We start from the raw sequence: 20,661 nt of genomic DNA on the forward strand, positions 1-20,661 counted from the left end.
TCATCTTTTATTTTGTGTGCTACATTTGTGTGCGCCTCAATTCAGTCACGAACTCACCTGAAAGAAAAGTGCCGAAAAAAGAGATGAAGGATGAACCATTTTTTCCTCCACAAAATATAGTCTCAGTGTCATCTTTCTCATCCTCCGACAAATGTGTTGAGTTTGCCTTTCCCATCATGGAATCATAATATCCCACATAGCAGTGCTGTGTTAATTCACACTTAATTGCTTCAATATACAAACCTTGTCTTCCATTGCACTGGCATTTTCCTTTCTAAAGTTTAATCTGCTAAGAGGATTTCTGGACAGACGTTCTTTTCAAAATAAAGGTCACATCTTTGAGTGTACTGTGTGTATAGGTTTTGCCATTTAATAATAATATTAAATGGCAATAAATATATGCAATTGCCTTATTTCAAATTTCATTCTTCTCTAAGAAGTGATTATCTGCAGCAGCCATTAGACTTGATATATCAGGACACGTTCACCAGTTTATCACAGGGTAACACTCAGGACCAAGATGCATGGAAACACTCAGACCTGAGGACAATTTAAAGTGATCAATAATTTAAAAAGTATATAGCAAGACAAAAGTTAATTTCTCCTACTTTACTATTGTTAGTTCACTTAAATATTCACATTAAGGAATATTACACAATATTACAATTGTGATAACAAATTCAAACTTAATCAATCTATAAAGAAACTGGATGCACAGGACAACATCTCAAAAGGGAAGGGCTAAGAGACGCAGACAATTTAATTACAATACAACAGAAGGAGAAATGAAGAGGAGGGGTGCCCTGGTCTTAAAGTCACACAGTTAAAACAATGACAGAGTTTTCAAAGGTGTTACAGTCAGGTAGGAACAATACAAATAACCAAAATTAAAGTTATTTTGTGTAATTATAACAAAAGAGAAATACAGCCGGTAATATCCACCCCCCTACAATTACACAAAATGAAAATCAGTGTAAAAGACACTCAGTACAGAGTAGATTCATTTTTGTCACTGGAACAATGTAACATCAGCAACAGCTATCCTACAATAGGGTCAGGAGACGAGAGATCCGCTCAGTATCTAGACTCTAGATTTCTCTAGATTCTAGAGAAATCCCTTGGGATCCCATGGACAACCAGAGGTGCCTTTTACACCCCACTACACAAAAGTAAATATATAGATTTACTTCTGCAAAGAAAATCCTGGAGTAGGAGAAAAACACAATCCTACTCACTGGCAGGAGTCACATAAAAAAATTTGGAAACATCAATGACTGAAAAAGTGACTGAACATCACTCTTATCATGAAGTGCCTCAATGACAGCCATGGACGGATCAAGCGACTGGTTTAATAACCCTTCCAAACCATGAAGTTAAGATACTTTGTGTTCTTTGCATTGGCTTTTGGTTCGTATTTGAATACCAGTGTTATGAATCAACAGAGGAAGAGGAAGTTTTCTCCCGTGTTTGATCATTTTTGATCTTATCACAGAAAATAATTATTCCATCCTCATTTCCACTTTTGATAAGTTTTCTTTTGAATTATTCAAATTCCTTTCCATGGGATATTTTATTTATATCGAAGGTGAAAAATGTCGGATTTGCTCCCAGGTTTTGTTTCGTACTGTAACCGGAGCTCTTCTACAATGCTGAGGCATTATCGTGCCCCGGCATGAGGGGCATGAACCACTTAACACTCCAGTCTTTATTGAATTTGCCTGCAATGACTTTCTAAATCCAGCAGATGTTACTGTAAGTGACAAAGCAACACAGTCTCAGCACAGTGTCGACAGAGTTTGGGAAATGTGCCACACACCAAGTGAGGCCTCATCTGCCCATCACTTGTCACCATTTCTTCAGTTTCCATAGAGAAATTTTCAGGGTCATGAAGCATCTCTAAAGGCACTTTTCCACTAGGCCACCTCTAAGCAGTACAATCGCGGTCTGCCTCAGTGCAGTTAGCGCAAAGGTAGGAAAAGTAGCTTTATCTCAGTGACAGAAGAGAAAAATGGAGCGATTATGTAAATTTTCTTTTAACGCCTCAGAATACTGAACAAAGATTTTAGACTAGAACATGTTTAATCATTGTGTTGTGTTTGAGCTTCACAGTAAAGTGTGAAAAAAACTGCTTTATTTCAGCAAAAGAAGCAGAAAATGGGGATTTAAGAAACTGATACTTCACTGGAGTGTTATGAAGTTTAATTTAGATCTTTTACATATTAAGCACTTATTAGACAAGGTTATGTCTAATTGTACTGAAGACATGGTATTCAACAATTTTCAGCACAGAAAAAAAACTTTACGTTGGGTGATAATTCACCAATAAACAGACTAATTAAAATAATTAAAGTGGTAAAATAAAATAATTGAAAAATTATTTAAAATATTTTAAAAAGAAAACAATGAGAGGAGTAACCGCAACAGGGTGCATACACGTTAGTGCATGCACACTATATATTAATTTTTTTTTTTTTAATAATAAATTAGATGCAAAAATCTGAAAATGCCTGTCTGTTAGAAGCACTGATCTGAGAACAGGACAGTGTCGTCTATGTGCTGGCTAACATTACAGTGCAAACTCTGCAGGGTGAAGTTTCCATGCTAACAGATTCCATGGTACTCTACAGGAGACAGGCTGTACGCCCAGGTTTGAGAGCGGGGAGGACCGCTCCGTGTTTCTGCAGATGTCTCAGGATGTCCAGTATGGAGTCCAGCTCTGAGCGGAAAGTGTCCAGCTCGCTGCTCTTGTCCTGAGCCAGGCGCCGCCACCGCTCCACCTCTGACTGCAGGTCTTCTGTTGACATCTGAAACGTTTCGGCAATAACCTGCAAAGACAGGTCACATCCAGACCTCCAGCTAATAACTGCATATATTAAAGAATCATGGAACAATGTTTCTGTATCCAGTTTGAATTTCTATTGTCAGCTGCTGTTATTCATCCTGCTTTTGTCTTTAGAAATGACAGGAACAAAGCAGCAGTACGGTCTCGGTGCATTATCTCTCAGGTGTGTTGCCTATCATGGCAGCTTGGAGCGCCAGCAGAGAAACAAGTCAGCATCTACCAGATAAAGTGTGTGTTGTGGTACCTGCCGCAGCTCCTTCTTTCTATGCTCATGTCTGAGCTCCATGCTAATGATCTTCCTCTCCAGACTGCTCAGAAGTTTCACCTCAGAGCTCTGAGCTTCTTTAGCTTCCTTCAGCTCCTGCAGCAGTTTGGTTAACTAAGCATGAGCAGAACATTAGAGTAAGCATAGAGTAAGTAAGAAGGTGAAGTCCTGACTTGATTGTAAGGTTGAACAGTAGTTAAGAATTTCCTTAATAAATTATTGATCATAATTATTAAGAATTACACAAGCCAAACACTGATGCAGGTCTTGATTACCAACAATAATTTGTGAAAATGTGGCAAATAGAAGAGAATAAAGGTGGAAGTGTGGCAAATAGAAAACCAATGTAAAAATTAAAAAATACAGCAAACATGGAAATACACTATATTGCCAATATGCGAGTCAAGGCAGGTGAGTCTCACCTGCCTTGACTCAGCTTAAGTGACATCTCATTTCTAATCCATAAGGTTCAATGTGGCGTTGGTAAACCCTTCGTAGCTAGAACTTCTGGGAAGGCTGTCCACAAGGTTTAGGAGAGTTTATGGGGATTTTTGACCATTCTTCCAAAAGCACATTTGAGAGGTCACAAGAAGCCAGGAAATTATTGTTAGACAAGAAGACCTGACTCTCAGTCTCTGCTCTAATTCATCCCAAAGTTTGAGGTCAGGACCGTGTGCAGGGCAGTCAAGCTCATCCACACCAGACTCTGTGCACCAGAGCACAAAGCAAGGTCCATAAAGTCATGGGGTTCCATTGCTTAGGCGCATGATTTTATACCCCTGTGGCCATGGAAGTGATTGGAACACCTGATTCCGATATTTTGGATGTGTGATCAAATACTTTTGGGAATATAATGTAGATCAGATGAGAAACACTGTGAACACACAAACCCCTCAATAAAAGAGATAAGCTACTGTGCGGCGCCATATTTTGAATATACGCAAAGTTTTTACCTGCCGTGAAAATGTGCGGCAGCCACGTAAACTTTTTTTATGGAGATGCTGCAGGTGTTCAGCAGATGTCCAAAGCTGGTAAAGAAACAGAACTGCAGAAAGAACTGCAGCTAAATGTGGCTTTACAAGGTGCTGACTACAAATGGACAGAATCTACTGAGATTAACTGTACAAAATATTAAAAATAAATGAAAATACATTAAGTTTTGGAGCTGTAATATGAGGAAGTTGGTGAGGTATAAGTACTAATTTTAAAGCACTATTTTAAAAGGGTATTGAGGAGCAGGGGATTGGTAGAAGCTGCTCACCTGCTTCTGCAGAGCTTCTTCTCTGCGCCTGGAGATGGAGAGAGCCTCTTTACATTCCTGCAGCTCCTTCAGCTGCTGCTGCAGGCGTTTCATTGCTATCTGAGAGAAGATGGAGAGCTGAAGCAATGGAATGGATTTTCACCTTGGAACTAACTTCAGGCCAGTGGGTGAGTGAACCTGTACCTCCTGGTTGTTGAGCTTATTGCTCAGTTCTGAAACCTTGGAGGATGAGTGCTCCAGGGCATGGGTGGCTTGCAGATGCTTCAGCACCCTGAGGTGTTCAGCCTTCACACAGGAGAGCTGCTCTGCAAATTCTTCTTTCAGCCTGCAAAATCCCATTCAATTGTTGTTTAATCACAGGGGTGATCTTGGGCCTCGTGTATAAAGTACAAAAACGGTGCGGCGCCATATTTTACAGGTGAACTTTTTACCTGCCGTGAAAATGTGCGGCTTTTTTTGTGGACAATAAACTACAAAGTGCTAAAACTCACCAAAAACCTAGTAAACCATCATCAACACTGAATACACTGAAATCTAACTCCATTCAGTGTTTTTTAGACCAAGAAACATCAAATCCATTGTTTCTCATGATTTTAAAAATAAACGATAAAATTGAATCAGACAATAACAGGCACACACAAAATAAAAGGATGTGAAAATCTCACTTGAATGTAAATAGTAAATTTTCTCAGTTTTTTCACATAAAGATGTAATTGATCTGCGCACCAAAGTGCAAGAAAAGCTTGTTATTTGTAAAGCTGCACACTCTTTCATACATCACGCCCCTGTAGTGTCAGTAAAAAAAAAAAAAAAACTGAGTCAGATCCACAGTTTAACTCCAAGCAGGTCAGGTTTTATTATTTGTAAGGTGAACAAGATCTGTAGACATTGATCACGTGTAGATGCACAAAGGTGTGCTGTGTAATTTGGGACATTTTGGAACTGAAGAACATTGCCAACAGATCGATTCGGAGGGAGTGTTTGTTCAGAGACCACATCGATCTGCTGGGAAATGTTGATAATGGTTTATTAGTGTTTATTAGCGCAGAACTAACATGGAGCCGTGCGTTACCAGTGCAGCTGGAACTGCTGGCAGGTCAGACAGTTGAGCCATCCCAGCTTTATGACTAGAAAGCATCTCCATTATGTAAATGGGCAACTTATACACAATTCCTCTGTTTAGAGTAAACATCCACTATTTATTCTAATACATAGAATATTATTAAAATATTCTATTTATTCCCCAAACACCGCAAAGGACTCTCTGGGACGTTGTCTTTCTTTAAATCCTGACTGAACGCTCTGCTGTACAAACAAGCATTTACCTTTATTTTGGAATTTTTTCTTTAAAATATATTATTTTTAATTTTTGTGAGATGATATTATGTGCCTTAAAAACCCTTTTACATAAAATATATAATAATTATTATTTTAAATACTGATACAAGCAAAGACTGTTGCCGTGGTTATTGCTTCACATAGTGAAGCAATAATTCAGGGTATTTATACTAACATTTATTTATACATTTATATAACATTTATACATTCAGGGTATTTATACTAATTTACATATGTGAAGGGCAGATCAGCAGCACAAGGAGGAATTTCCCACAAATTGGAATTTATAAGGGAAAGGTGTGTATGTACGCAATACTTTATACATCTGAATTTTTTTGTTCGCTGCACTTTTCTAAATTTGTCCGTAAGACACTTTTTAGTGTGAAAACTGTGCGCTCTTTCTTCCATGAGGCCCCTGTAGTGTCAGTAAGTTGATTCAGATGTACAGACCTGAATAGCTCCTCCTTTGCCTGAACAGCGTTGGCCTTCAGTTCCTCCTTCTTCTGCTCACTCTGCAGCTGGAACAGTTCCACACGCCGACTCAGAGCCTCGTTCTCTTGCTGCAGCTCAGAGACATGGCTTCCTGACAGCAGGAGGGACATCCACCAGACGCGAAGTCAATCAATCAAATTTTATTTGTATAGCACATTTCAGCAACAAGGCATTTCAAAGTGTTTTACATCATAACAAACACAGAAACACAAAGTCATCAAGTGGGGGTTTCTTGCTTTTGCATTCATAAAAGGTTTACCGGTCAAAAGCAGACTGACCTCATGACTTCTACTGCCTCAGTAAAGTAAAACATCAGGTAGCTTATGTTGCCCTACAATGGACTGCCGACTTGTTGAGGGTGACCCCTCCTCTCCCCCGTTGACCGCTAGAGATAGGCACCAGCACACTTCACGACCCCACTAGGGATAAGCGTGTTGAAAATGGATGGATCAATTAAATAATTAATTTTCTAATCAATTATTAGTTAACCCCTTAACCCGCACCAAAACGCCCGCGTGCCGTTTTTCCATTGTATTTTCCGGAGCTGAGATTTAAGAGTTTAAACTCTGCCCGTGTCCATTCTGACGCTTTTATTGGGTAGCCTTGAGCCCCCCTCCTTTGATTGACACCGCATTCGACCAATAATGTTATGAAATGTCTTTTTCCGAGCCAATAATATCCCGAGAGCGACTTGAGCTCATTTTGACAGGCCTGTATTCTTTTTCTGGAATATTTCTGTCTGGTCAACTCGGAAACTAAATCTAAAGCCACCGATGTGTAGCCAACATGTGTCCTGTTATAAGGATATAAGGCATTTGGGGTTTATTTTGACATGAATCCACCAGCTGCATGCGTAACCACGCGCAATGACACGCCTTACTTTGCTGTGTCAAAGTCAGGCTCTGTGCACCCTCATGCGTAACGGTGTTTACAGGACTTTTTCTCACCAACGGAGAGACACGTTGTCAGAATGTGTCAAAACTGTGTTTCTTCAGCAGAACTTCACAACTCACGGGAGTGGATGATTATGGCCGTAAGAGTGCTGACAAATTTTGGATTTGAGAGTACCGGAAACTTTTAGTCATCCGCACTTTTAGTCAGAGTGAGGAGGGTAGAGCATACCAAAGAGCGAGAAGGGGATAGGGGGGCAAGGAAGGGTAGGTACGAGGGGGGAGGGGAGAGCAAAAAAAAGAAGTTGAGAGGGGGGTTAGTTTGGCTTCTAGTTGCTGATCAGTATGACCAACTATATGAAGTGATGCAGAGCAGAGTCAGACCTGTGAACACAGACGGCTGGTAGGTCTTCTCATACTGAACTGCAGGAAACCTTCCTGCCTGTGTGCTGCCATCTGCTGCAGCAGCAGATTCCTGAGCTCTGCTCTCTGCTGAATGGCTCTCTGATCGCTGGCAGGGCATAGACGGCATGCTCCTGGGCTCCCTCTGCAGCCTCTCTACCATCCGGCTCAGCTCCTGAATGGTGCGGCTCTTAGTGGCCAGCTCCTGGTTCAGCCACTTGATCTGGCCTCCTAACGCCACCTCAGCTTGGCGCTGGTGTCGCCCTGGACTCGGCTGTGCCTGGGAGAAGTTAGTTAGTTTATCAATCACTGAAGAGATTAGGACTACAATACATTAAAGATCCCAGACCTTTCAGCTCTTCTGGTTCTGGTCTGAATCCAGAACCAAACATGTATAATTGATCTATTATATGATTTCACAATAGACTTCCTAATAGTTCAATGGTGAAACAGCCGAAAGGCTCTATAAATAAAGTAACTAAAGTATATTATATACAATTCTGATGTATATTTGCTTGATAATTTTGATGAAGCCATTTGACAAAATATGTTTATTGCATAACCAATAACTGTATGATGTCATTGACCCTGTTGCTGAAGTGTGAAGCACCATAGCCAACTGCTTTTCTTCAGCTACAGTCACCCAGGCTGACCTTGTGTTTGAGCTGCTGCTGCAGAGACTCTATCTGGTCCTGCAGATGTTTGTCTTTCTGCTGGTGTCTGTCCTTTATCTGCCGCAGCTCCTTTTCCAGACCCTGACATTTAGATATCCATGCATCTGACCCTGCCTCCGCCACCGTGGCCGCTGCTGCGGGCGGCTGTCTTTGTTCCAGCTGCTGCTCCAGTTCACATATCTGTTGCTCGTAACGCAGCTACAGAACACAACACACAAATACTCAGCATGTGCTGGTCCTTTTCCTGACACTTTCTTGCATCAAACTAATAATTTTCTTTTTATGTTATTTGTTGTGATGAATGAGTTGTAAATGAGCCAATAAAGTGTGTCAAGAGAATTTTCATGTATAAATAAAGGTTTATAAATAAGCATCTAAAAGTGACAGAGGTAGGTGTCATAGATTTTCTCATGTTGCAGCTGCAGCTGTGACCTTAATCTGGTGGAACTGTTGCTCTATGGCCCTCAGGGTTCGCTTGGCCTCTTGATCGTGACTTTCCAGCTCAGATTCCAGCTGCTGAATCCTGCGCTCCAGAAGAACGTTGACTGTGCTGGGAGGGTGCGTCCCGCTGGAGGTGACCTCCCCGCCAGCGGCCGTGGCTGCAGCATAGATGAGGGCTGGTAGAGAGTTTGGGTTCCTGCTTCTCAGGATCTGCTCCAATTCCTTCACCTGGTGAGTACAGGAGCAGTTAGCTGTACTGCAGATGCATAAAAGTGAGTTGGCTAGTCTGATTAATGTGTTTGGTCTGGAGGAACCTGCCGCTGCAGATCCTGCATTTTCTTTGTGTCTGCAGGTCTGTCTCTGGCCTTTCTCTGCACATCGCTGCTTCTTTTGCCTACTTCCCTCTTCAGGTTTTCCACCTGGAACAAAAACAAGCTTCTAGTCACTGCTTGCAATGCTAGACTGGAGTTGACATTCTGCAAACTCGACTTGAGTTATGGCTAATAGAACAGTTTCGTTTTGTTTAAATGGTTCATTTGAACAGTTCTTTTTCAGCTATTGCAGCTATAACAGTTCCTGAAGGTCACAATCCAGAGAAATGATCCATTAAAACCTAAAGTATTTCCATGAAGGTTTTGCCTTTAAAATAACTCTCTTCACTACTTTTTATTTGTTAATTTAAGAGATTTTTCTAACTCTTTCCTCAGCAGTTGAGCTTAAGACCTCAGCCTGTGTCACCAACCAAACTATTTCAATGACCTCTACCATTCCCGAGAGGTCAAATATCCTATCAGATTTACACCAGAAGCCAGCTAGTAGTTACAAAAAGGAAAACATTGGTGGGAGAATTCATTCCAATTCAATTTTCAATTCAGTTTATATATACAGTATTGGACTGATTCACAACAGAGTCAAGTGTCAAGAACTATATAACAAAGGCCATTCAGTCCAATCACACATAGATCCCAATTGATCCTATTTATCAAATAACACATCAAGTTCAGCTCATTATTCATAGTTTTTAAAAGTTTCTGTTTAAAGAAGCCTAGCAGAAAATTTAGTCACTGAGTGAAAGCTTCATGAGGAGCATTCAGTCCTGAAGTACATAGAGACAGTACAATCCCTTCTGTTGTCTCATTGATTTTACAGTAATCCCTCATACTCAGCACACATGTAGCAACAGAAAAAAACTATCATCTAGCATGAAGAAACCTCCAGTAAAATCAGAACCTGGGTCAGTGGCCAGGTTCTGATGAGACATGACCAACTGGAGGCTTGAGAAGATAGAGGAGAGAAACAAACGAAACAGAACCAAAGATTAAAGTGTACTTTCTATGTAGAGAAAGGTAAAAAGTTAATTAAAATGACTTTAGGTCAAATGCTATCTAATTATTACACCCAAGACAAAGAGAGACTCAAATATTTTCCAAAATAAATCGGCATGCAGTCATGTATTATTTGTGTATACATACTTGGATTCAATTTCAACTGAATGTCTGATGATACTATAACTCCAAACAAGAAAACACAACCTTACAGTTTGAACATAGTCTAACATAGTCTTTATGAGGAGTCACACCTGCAGGGAAGAAGTCCATCTTAGTCTCAGCTCAGAGACAAAAACCTTTTATCTCCATGGAATCTTACATTTGCTGCTCCCAAACTAAAGACAAAATCCTTCCACACTTTGGTGTTCATTTCGTAAACATGCAGCATGAGGGAAAATCCCCACCTGTTCTTTGAGTTGGACTATCTCAGCTGTTGCTGCTTTTAGCCGGCCAGCATCTCTGTCCAGCAGCTCCTGGTTCTCTGCAAACCACTGCAGCTTACTCTTGAAAGCTGCCACCTCCTCCCTGTGCTGCTGCTGCAGGCTCTGCAGCTCAGACATCTCATCTCCCCCTGAAACACATCAAAACAGCAGTCTGTCTGGAAGGACTCTCAGCTCCAGGAGACCCAGGGCTTGAATCAGGTGATGCAGATGTTCATCATGTGAACAAGTTTAGGACTGAAGAAGGCAGCCATGTTAGTACAAAGTCCAGCCATGAGCTGCTGTGACCTGAGATGGAGAAGGCCTGCGCTTTGGCCAACTGCTGCTCCTGTTTTATCAGCTGCAGCTCCACCTGCAGGGACTGCTTCTCCTGCTCCAGCCTGCTGTTCTCCTCACATAGTCTGGCCTCGTTCTGCTGCACACACACACACATTATAATATGGAAGATGACTGAGACCAGCACCACAGAAACACTTTATCCACAACGTTAGAAACCTGGTGGGTGTTGATTTGAGCCAACAAGTCAGAGATGCGTTTAGTGTGATCCATTGCACACACGTTGCTCACAGGCCTGGAGCTTCTTCTCAGCTGCTCCCTGATGAAGATGGAAATCACAAACATTTTCGTGAGAAAAAACATTTGACAAAAATAAGAGATAAAAGCTCTCACAGCTCACTGCTCTGCTGGGCAAACAGTTACCTGGTGACAGCCAGCTGGCTGAGCAGCTCCTGGTTCTCATTTAACATGGCGTCCTGATTGGCTTTACTCCTGCTGTGCTCAGCCTTCATCTCTACATACAGCTTCTCATTTTCCTGTAAGACACATTCAGTTTTACTACACACTGGATAGGCCACTCCAGAACCTTCATATGCTTACGGAGCCACTTTGTAGGGCTCCGAAGCACATATCCTGGCTGTGTGGTTCAGGTCATTGTCATGTTGGAAGATCAAGCCATGGCCCATCCTCAATCCTCCAACTGAGCGAAGGAGGTTGTTCCCCAAATTCTTGCAATACCCCGGTCATCCTCTTCTTAATACAGTGCAGTCGTCCTGTCACGTGTGCAAAAAAACACCCCCAAAGCATGATGTTTCCACCCCCATGCTTCACAGTAGCGATAGTGTTTTTCTTCATCCCCCAAACACAGAGAGTGGAATTAATGGTGCGTTCATACCAAAAGTGTTATGCGCGTCAAAAATGCATCCAACGCTTTAAGTTTGACGTATGCGCACTTTGAATGCAGAAGCTTGAAATCTTGTTCTACACCTAGCGTTTTGCGCGTCTGGTTTACGTTCAAAGTCTATGTGGAGGCATGTCGAGGGCGCGTCAGAAGCGTCAGCTCTAGTCATTGATACGTGTTGAACGCTCTTGACGCTTTAAACACTCAAAACGCTCCAAACTGTTCAAATCTCGCCATGCTAGACACTCGAAACGCACCGCAACGGTCCTCAATGAACCTCTACTTATACTTTGAATGTAAACCAGACACGCCTGACGCTCAAAACGCTTTTGGTGTGCATGCACCTTAAGATCAAAAAGTTCTATTTTGGTCTCATCTGACCACTTTCTCCCATGCATAACTTCCTCCCATGATTCCTCTCGATCATCAAAATGGTCAAGGGTAGGTCTGTCACAATAACAAATTTTGCTGGATGATGCATTGTCCCAGAGGCTTTTGCGATGAACGATAATATTGTTGTTTTGAGATCATTTTCAACTAATATAATGGTAATCACAAAAGAATACAAGAACACAACAGAAACAACAAAATAAATTATGAAATCATCCCGTTTTTGGTAGAAAGAGAGAAAAAGAGAAAGTGATAAATCAATGGAAATTATTGAGCTTATTTTAATTTATTGTATGATTAATTGATTTATTGATTATTGTGACAGGCCTTGTCATGGACAAACTTAAGACGGGCCTAGACGTGTGCTGATTTAAGCAGGGGAATCTTCCGTGCCATGAATAATTTTAAACCACGTATTATCCACAATAACCTTGAAAACAGTGGTGCCAGCTCTCTTCAGGTCATTGACCAGCTCCTCCCATGTAGTTCTGGGCTGATTCCTCACCTTCCTTAGGTGATACGCCACGAGGTGACATCTTGCATGGAGCCCCAGTCCAAGGGAGATTGACAATCATGTTTAGCTTCTTCCATTTTCTAATAATTGCTCCAACAGTTGATCTTTTTTTAGCAAGCTGCTTGGCAATTGCCCTGTAGCCCTTTACAGCCTTGTGTTGGTCTTCAATTTAGTCTCTTGTGTCTTTGGACAGCTCTTTGGTCTTAGCCATGTTAGTAATTGGAGTCTTACTGATTGTGTGGAGTGGACAGGAGTCTTCATGCAGCTAACAACCTAAACAAGTGCTTCTAATTTTGAATAAGAGGAGGTGGACTTTTTAGAGGTGGACAAACAGATCTTTGAAGTCCAGAATTTTTGCTGATTGGCAAGTGTTCAAATACTTATTTGCAGCAGTAACACAGAAATACATTCTTAAAAAAATTATATGTTGTGTTTTCCGGATTCTTTTATTTTTTAGATTACCGGTATGTCTCTCACAGTGGACCTAAGATGAAAATTTCAGACCCCTCCATGGGTCTGAAATGGAGGGGTCTGAAAGTTCTTTCTAAGTGGAAGAACTTGCAAAGTCGCAGGGTGTTCAAATACTTATTTTAATCACTGTAACAGCAAAAGCCTTGGAGTATTGACTGCAGCATTTGTAGAGAGGTCTGTTTGGACTAGGACAATGAGTGGTGGGAATGTGATGTGCTTCAATGACAGACTTCTTTCAATTGTATAGAATTGAAGAATTGTATATGCTTGGATTTATTATGTCTGGCTACTTCTGGTGCAGAATTATAATGCATGTCTCACGTCAATGATATACAAACTAGATGAAATGTGACGTGTCTGCAGTGTTCAGACTGCAGACTAAATGTGTTTTTTACACATTTTTTGGTCTACATGACTACATGGGTGACCCGTGTATGAGGACTGGGAATTAAAAACTAAATGAGAATCAAGCCCAGGTTAAAAACAGACATTAGGACATTAGATTTCAGGAGGAATGGTTAGGGACAGACCTGCTGGTAACCTTTGATGAGCATCTCCTGCTCCTTCATTTCTTTCTCTATTAGCTGGATTTTGTCGTCAGCGCCAGGATTTGCAGCCTCCAGCCATCCCCTCTGACTGGCTTCCTCTGCACTGCGCAGCTGAGTGGGACAAAGCAAACATTCACAAATGCCTGAATATAAATGGGCATTGAACATCACAACAGTCCTGACTATGTTCATTTCCTCACTCTGTGTGTTTGGAAACTGGTTTCCATGAATAAAGACCTAGCAGGATGCTTTGACTGCAAAGCGTCTGCTAACACTGTCATTATAACCCAGATCCAGTGTTGTGTGTGTGTGGGCATGGGAGTGCGTATGCGTGTGTGTTGGTTGGCTACCAGAAGGAGCCACTCTGATTGAATGAACAGATTATTTCATGTAAACTGGTATTTCTGTGAGTAAATATCAGCTGGTGAGTGCAGGTGAATACATAGAGGAATGTTTCTGTTAGAAACTATGTACTCTGATGTGAAGTGTGTTTTGCACCTTGCTCTGCAGCAGGTAGTTCTGTTGTCTCAGTGAGTTGACCTCCTCAGCATCATCCTTCATCATCTGCAACTCCTTTTCCTTGTAGACCAGCTGTGCTCTTAATGCCTCAATCACAGAACTGTCCTGGATCGTTTGGAAATCAGAACACTATCTGAACAAACTCAACACAGGCAGCATAAACCTGAAGTAACCAGCAGATCCAGCCCAGACTGATTGATTCTGTGTCATGTACACACCGTGGACTAACTGTACTAATGAGTGCATTTGAATACATAGAATACATGATACTCACTGTGGTGAATTGTTGTCTTACTGCGACCTGAGGAGGGGCTTGTGTACAGCTGCAGTCCTGAGGCACAGCATGATGGAGACTGCTCATCTGCTGCTCGAGGACAGCCACCAGGGACTGAACGGACGCCACCAGCTCACTGCTTACCCTCACACCTGTCTCTGCTGGCCATACACACCATATGTTCACACATACAGCCAACAGTATCATTATAAAACAAACATATTGTTGAGATGGTCAGGGACAACAGTGACCTGCAGCACCACCGCTATCTTGTTCTTGTTTTTTTGTGGATTTGTTTGTTGAGGGGGGGGCTTTGGGAGGAGCAGCTTTGCTCATCTTCCCAGCTGCCTTGCTGTCCCCGAACCTGCCTCTGGATGGAGCGAGAGGAAGCTTCCTTTCAGACAGCATGCAGGAACGAAACACAGAGGAGCCCTTGGATGTCTGTGAAGGGGGTGTATAAGCAAATTGAATTTCAAAACGTGCGTGCATGTGTGTGTGTCTGCTTTTCAGAGTTTGGCCTTCCTCACTGTTTTTTTTTTTGCGTTGCCAACCAGTGAGAGAGTTTGGGGAAAATGTTTATTCTGTTCCTGCATCAGTCTTCCCACTTCCTTCCTGATACTGGAGGTCAGGTCAAGGTCGAGTGGTTCTGTGGTTCTAGAGTGGCTCTGTCCAGGCTGCTCCAGGTCCAGCTCTGATGGAGTCACACGTGGGAACATCCTCAGTTCCTGACTGAAATCAGTTCATCAGATAGAAATGGCCATTATCGCTGATTTGATAAAAGTACAGTATACATTGTTCCTAGACAGCTGCTTCATATTTTCCAGTTGGTAATTAGTGTGTTTATATGCTGCCACTTCTATAACTATTAATTGATCGTATCATGAAATTAAAGCAAAAAACCTGGTGCATGTGTATTAAATCTTTTTTATTGCTTGTAAAGGAGATTACGAACTCCTTTAAGATTCTTTAATACTTGTATATTTACATAGCTATACCTAAGATGGTTTATGCAATTCAATAATCAAGCAGCATTGCTCGTGACGCTGACTGTTCTTTCTCTCTTAGTCGACATCAATAATAATGGGACTATATTATGCTTTATAATACTGTGAGTTGTTTATGACTCTAGTTTGTATTGTGTGATAACTGTTTAATGTTTGGATGTAGAAGTCCATGGATCTAACCTGACAGGCTGCAGAGTAAAGCCTCTGGTGTGGTCTTCTGCTCGTATGGGCCTCATCAGCTCCTCTTCTGTGGGCAAGTCTGAAGCATCCAAACAGAGACATCACAGGAATCAGCCTGGTCATTTCTTTTTTTTTTTCTCCCCTCCAGATAAGATAAGGTAGATAAGATAAGATTTATTTGTCATTGTCATCAACAGATTACAACGAGATTGAGATTTGCTCGACTCGACTTAAGATGCAGGTTATGTGTATATACGTAATATACCAAAATGAATAGTACAAAATGAGAAATAAACTTAGACATCAGAAGATGGTTGCAGCGCCTGGAGGTGTCGCAACAGAATTTACATTTATAACAAAGTGGTGTCAAGAGCAGACGTTCTTATGCCTTTGAATTTAGTGCCATGATTGCCATCGGGTAAAAACTGTTTTTTAGGCGATTTGTCCTGGTTTTTTGTGGGGTCTAGTGCCCCTTATATGAAAGTAGGCTGATAGGAAAGGGGGAAGGAGAGGGGAAAAGACAAGCGGCAAATGTCGCCGGGTCCGGGAATTGAACTCGCGACAGCCACGTCGAGGACTCAAGGCCTCCAAACGTGGGTCGCGCCACCACAGCACGCCCCTGCCTGGCCATTTCTAACCATCTCCTAAATCAAGAGAATCCAATTCTGACGACTGCTATGGAAAATGCCAATCAAAAATAAGAACATGTGCATTTTTATTTTACTGCAGAAAGTATGAGACGAAAATTTCAGATTAGACAACATAATTTTAAGTGGAAACTTGCAACTCAAAAGTGGAACAAATTCTAGAAAGTCGACTCAAACTATTAGGGGAATGTGGAACAATTTCAGCACACAAAGTGGATATCAGAAGATGTCCTCCAGTCCTTCAAAAAAAAACCTTGCACCCAAACTGGTCATTTAATAGCTTATAGAATCATGTTCCCACAATACTGTGGGAAACATCTAACCAATAACTAAAATATAAATCCAAAAAAATTTAAATGCAACCTCCACTGTGCAAGAAGTTAATTATAATTGTCAAGATGTTCTGTTAAGAACCCTGACTGAGGCAAAAAGTACTAGAATACTTTAACATGGGATCTAAGAAGAAACCTTTTAGTGCAAAAATGACAATCCTACATTCTGAGCTACAGATGTGAAATATATGGGCTTAACTGTCTGTGATTAAAAAAAAAGAAAGAAAAAAAAACAGCTGAACATTAATGCGAGAAGTGGTGTCTGACCTGAGTCGTTGGTAGAAAAAGGCTGCAGAGACTGCTGAGCATGCTGATGAAGACACATAAATGTTAATATAAGAGTAAGCAAGAAGATAAAATAGGTAGACAGTGAATTTTCAAACCTTCGTTTGCGACTCTTTTATTCCATCCTCATCTTCAAAATCTTCACTGTATTGTGGGGAGCCAGAGTGGGCTGAGAGAAAAAAGAGATGAGGAAACCCAGAGTCTCTAACAGGGTTGTTCGTCAGAACTGCCCTCCTACCTGAAGACTCTCCCACAGCTACTGCTGCAGCAGAAGGCTCCACTGCTGGCCCATTCTCTTTCCTACAAGGAAATTATTTCATTGATTTCATCAACTCACAGTCCAGAGCTTTACCAAGGAATCATCATCACATAGATGGCTGTGACATCATGCCCAAAGGTCAAACAATGGTGCAGAAAAGTATTTTTAGAACAGTCAAATGACAGAGATCTGTCATTTGATTTCTGTCAAATCCCCTGTGGGGAGGTATGTTCCCCCTATGGTCCGTGCACAGCAGAACCTACCTTCCACACTGGGAAATGTGTTTCAATTTAGAATGCATTCTATCTGGAGAATGTTTACAAGATTTTTTCAAAGTCTAATCAATGCCCTTAGCTGCTTCCATACCTGAGCTCAGTGGCAAAGGTAGAATGGCTTGAATCCAGCTCTCTGTTCATTTTGGAATAATCTATAGCTGATGAAGCTCCTGCCTCTATTTGTGCAAAGAACCTGGCTTTCTCCTCCTCTTCCTCTAGTGTGTCCAGGCCCATAGCGCTCTTGTTCCCACCTGGTGTCTTTGATGATTCTGTACAAAAACAAAAATCATCTTCTACAAAATATATTTGTATTTGATAATAAAGTTGGACTTTTGCAATAAAATGTTCCTTAGTTATAAACTTTTTTCATTATTAACTATTAGTTAGTAACTATTTCATACATGCATAAAATGTGACATTCTGTTCCACCCTTCTGGGGTCTGTGCCCCTATCTGGCAACCCCCAGCAAAAAATCTTAAACCCGCCCCTCTCAAAGAGAGAACGGAATAATGGCGAAAAGATCAGGTAACAGAAAAATTGATTCAGAATGCAGGGCATTTAACTTGCAGTGGACAAACAATTATTTTTTTGTTCAATGCAAAGAAAAGGCTGTCTGTCTCATCTGTCAAGAGGCGGTGGCGGTATTCAAAGAATACAATCTGCAGAGACACTATGAATCCCGTCATAAAGACAAGTATGATGGCTTGCAAAGCCAAATGCGAGCAGACAAACTCTCAAAGCTAAAAGGTGGACTGTTAGCTCAGCAGGATACAAGCTCTGCTGAACCAGTCATCTGTTCGGGCCAGTTTTTTTCGGGTTGCTCAACTGATAGCAAGCAGCGGTAAACCTTTCACTGAAGGAGGGTTTGTCAAGAAATGCATGAAAGCTGTCGCAGAGGAGGTGTGTCCCGAGAAGAAAGACGTCTTTAATGCCGTGAGTCTATCAGCGAGTACAATCACCAAACGCATTGAAGAAATCGGGGGTATATGCCCAGCTGCAGCAGAAGACGAAAGAATTTGAATTTTTTTCATTAGCACTGGATGAGAGCACGGACATGCAGGACACCGCGCAGCTGCTCATTTTTATTCGTGGAGTTACTGCAAACTTTGAGATGTGCAAGGAGCTGGCAGCCCTCCCAAGTCTCAAAGTGACTACGACGGGGGAGGACATTTTCGGCAAAGTGTACCAAACCATGGAAGAGTTGGACCTGGACTGGTCAAAGCTGGCCAGCATCACAACTGACAGGGCTCCTAGTATGGTGGGCATGTCTTGGGGTCTAATAGGACGCATGAACCGGGAGATTGAAGAACGAGGTCTCACCGCCCCGCTACCAGTCCACTGCCTAATTCACCAGCAAGCACTGTGCTGCAAAGTGTTGACGTGGAATTCTGTAATGAAGGTTGTGGTGTCGTGCATAAACTTCATCAGAGCAAAGGGACTTAAACACAGGCAGTTCCAAGAATTCCTGTCTGAACTGGAATCTGCGCACGGAGATGTGCTGTACTACACAGCAGTTCAATGGTTGAGTTTTGGGGCGTTTTTACGAGTTGCTACCTGAAATTAACGCATCTCTTCATTCACAAAACAAAACGGTGCCAGAGCTGATCGACCCAGAATGGAAATGGCATCTCGCATTTTTAACAGACATGACAGAAATGCTGAACAGCTTTAACTTGCAGCTACAAGGCCAGGGGAAACTCATTTGTGAAATGTATTCCCACATCAAAGCATTTGAGGTGAAACTAGAGCTGCTTTTGGGACAAGTGAAAAAGCACAGTTTTATCCATCTCCCTGCTACACAAAATCTCTCTGCAGAGAACCCAGCGGTCCCTTTTCCAGCTGAAAAGTGTGTGGAAGCACTGGAAATGCTAAAGGCGGAGTTCAGTGTGCGATTCTGTGAAGTACATGTTTATGCAAAAGAAATCTGTCTTTTCCAGAACCCCTTTGTTGCTGACATTGATGAAGCCCAGCCTTTTTATCAGTTTGAGTTGGCCGAGTTACAGAACTGTGATGTTCTGAAAGACGCGTTCAAGCCCAACAATCTCATTGACTTCTATGGCACCCTCCCAAACGACACGAACCCTAACATCAGAAAACACACAATGAAGATGTCCACACTTTTTAGCAGCACGTATATCTGCGAGCAAACCTTTTCACGTATGAAACTGCTGAAAACTTCAATGAGATCAAGATTAACAGATGCACATCTGCATCAGTGTTTGAGACTGGCAGTGACTAGAATGGAACCTGACATTCAACTTCTCGCCAGCCAGATTCAGGCCCACAGTTCACACTGATGAACGTACAAAGGTAAGATCACTTTTCTGATTTGAATGAGTCATTCTGAGTATAAAAATATAATCATAATAAAATCTACTGGGATAAAATCCATCTCCACAACCATACTGATAGTGGTACTGGTTGTGCTGTGTAGGTGCTGTATCACTTAGTTCAGTTTCTCAGCCTGCTTGCTTTATGGGTTTCACAGGGAAGTTGAAGAGAGAGAGAGCTGCAAACAGCGATGTCTACAAGCTATTGGAACCTACCAAAAGATTATAAGAAAGGAACACAAGAACTTTAAGAGCCTGCTCATATGAACCATTTAAGTAAGAGATTCTGCTCTGACAACTAAGCTGAACTTGGACCTGTTAAGATTGTGCACGGCACAACATAAAGTTTATGTTCCATGGACTTTTTTATGTGAAGACCCCAGAGACTGTTATTTGGTTATTATTTATTTCATGAATAGTGTTGTTATTTATTTCCTGACTTTGTTCTGTGAAGAATCCAGAAAGGGTTATTTGATTGTGCTTTCTGGAAAACAATAAATTTTTACGTTTAGGCACTCTTGCAATTGTCACACTTTTTCTGTTACAAACTGACCCCGGCCCCCCATCAGAGAAGGGAAAAGTTATGTGGCCCTCACAGGGAAAAGTTTGGGGACCCCTGATTTACAGAATATTTTCACATTTGATTTTCCTTTAAACTTTGAATGCATACTTTTATGTAACATACCGGTGGACAAACTGAACTATAATGATCAAAAACCTCTGCACACTTTACTGGTTGGGAGCAAAAAGGCTCTCATAAGAAAATGGCTCAAACGGGAACCTCTAACAATGTGAATTATATGTGATGTCAACAGGCCTGTCACGATAACAAATTTAGCTGAGCGATTAATTGTCTCAAAAATTATTGTGATAAACGATAATATTGTTTGAAGACCTTTTTACATAGATTCAATGGAAATTACGTAATAATGCATGCGATTTCCTGCCAAAGAATTGGAATTGATAAACAAAACAACCAAAAACAAAATTAAACTGGATTCTCAGTCTCCATTAATAAAAAAATGTACCTGAATAAAACCTAAACAACATAAAGCTAAAGTGGAAATAAATACTGCATTCAAC

The 20,661-nt window shown here is 41.5% G+C and overlaps 1 protein-coding gene and 1 long non-coding RNA gene across 2 annotated transcripts in view; one reads left to right on the forward strand and one right to left on the reverse strand.

Moving 5' to 3' along the window:
- Window positions 1-594: 594 nt before the first annotated feature.
- cep162 (centrosomal protein 162) overlaps window positions 595-20,661 on the reverse strand; it is a 32,952-nt gene continuing 12,885 nt past the window's right edge. Inside the window, exons 4-25 of the mRNA XM_028032566.1 lie at window positions 17,340-17,517; window positions 16,813-17,014; window positions 16,697-16,739; window positions 15,451-15,529; window positions 14,794-14,995; window positions 14,518-14,707; window positions 14,267-14,427; window positions 13,972-14,097; window positions 13,456-13,584; window positions 11,073-11,185; window positions 10,869-10,968; window positions 10,662-10,788; window positions 10,338-10,504; window positions 8,920-9,024; window positions 8,597-8,833; window positions 8,144-8,362; window positions 7,473-7,770; window positions 6,157-6,289; window positions 4,552-4,693; window positions 4,369-4,467; window positions 3,087-3,221; window positions 595-2,825 (exon numbers count right to left, since the gene is read on the reverse strand). Of these exons, the coding sequence (XP_027888367.1) occupies window positions 2,622-2,825; window positions 3,087-3,221; window positions 4,369-4,467; window positions 4,552-4,693; window positions 6,157-6,289; window positions 7,473-7,770; window positions 8,144-8,362; window positions 8,597-8,833; window positions 8,920-9,024; window positions 10,338-10,504; window positions 10,662-10,788; window positions 10,869-10,968; window positions 11,073-11,185; window positions 13,456-13,584; window positions 13,972-14,097; window positions 14,267-14,427; window positions 14,518-14,707; window positions 14,794-14,995; window positions 15,451-15,529; window positions 16,697-16,739; window positions 16,813-17,014; window positions 17,340-17,517 (3,389 nt within the window). The 3' untranslated portion in view covers window positions 595-2,621. The remainder of the gene's footprint in view (window positions 2,826-3,086; window positions 3,222-4,368; window positions 4,468-4,551; window positions 4,694-6,156; window positions 6,290-7,472; window positions 7,771-8,143; window positions 8,363-8,596; window positions 8,834-8,919; window positions 9,025-10,337; window positions 10,505-10,661; window positions 10,789-10,868; window positions 10,969-11,072; window positions 11,186-13,455; window positions 13,585-13,971; window positions 14,098-14,266; window positions 14,428-14,517; window positions 14,708-14,793; window positions 14,996-15,450; window positions 15,530-16,696; window positions 16,740-16,812; window positions 17,015-17,339; window positions 17,518-20,661) is intronic.
- On the forward strand, window positions 17,550-20,341 carry LOC114153802 (uncharacterized). The gene is made up of 2 exons (XR_003597414.1): window positions 17,550-19,558; window positions 19,737-20,341. It is a non-coding gene; the product is annotated as an uncharacterized LOC114153802 (long non-coding RNA).

The sequence above is a fragment of the Xiphophorus couchianus genome, chromosome 11 (assembly GCF_001444195.1).
Source record: "Xiphophorus couchianus chromosome 11, X_couchianus-1.0, whole genome shotgun sequence".
Classification (NCBI taxonomy): domain Eukaryota; kingdom Metazoa; phylum Chordata; class Actinopteri; order Cyprinodontiformes; family Poeciliidae; genus Xiphophorus; species Xiphophorus couchianus.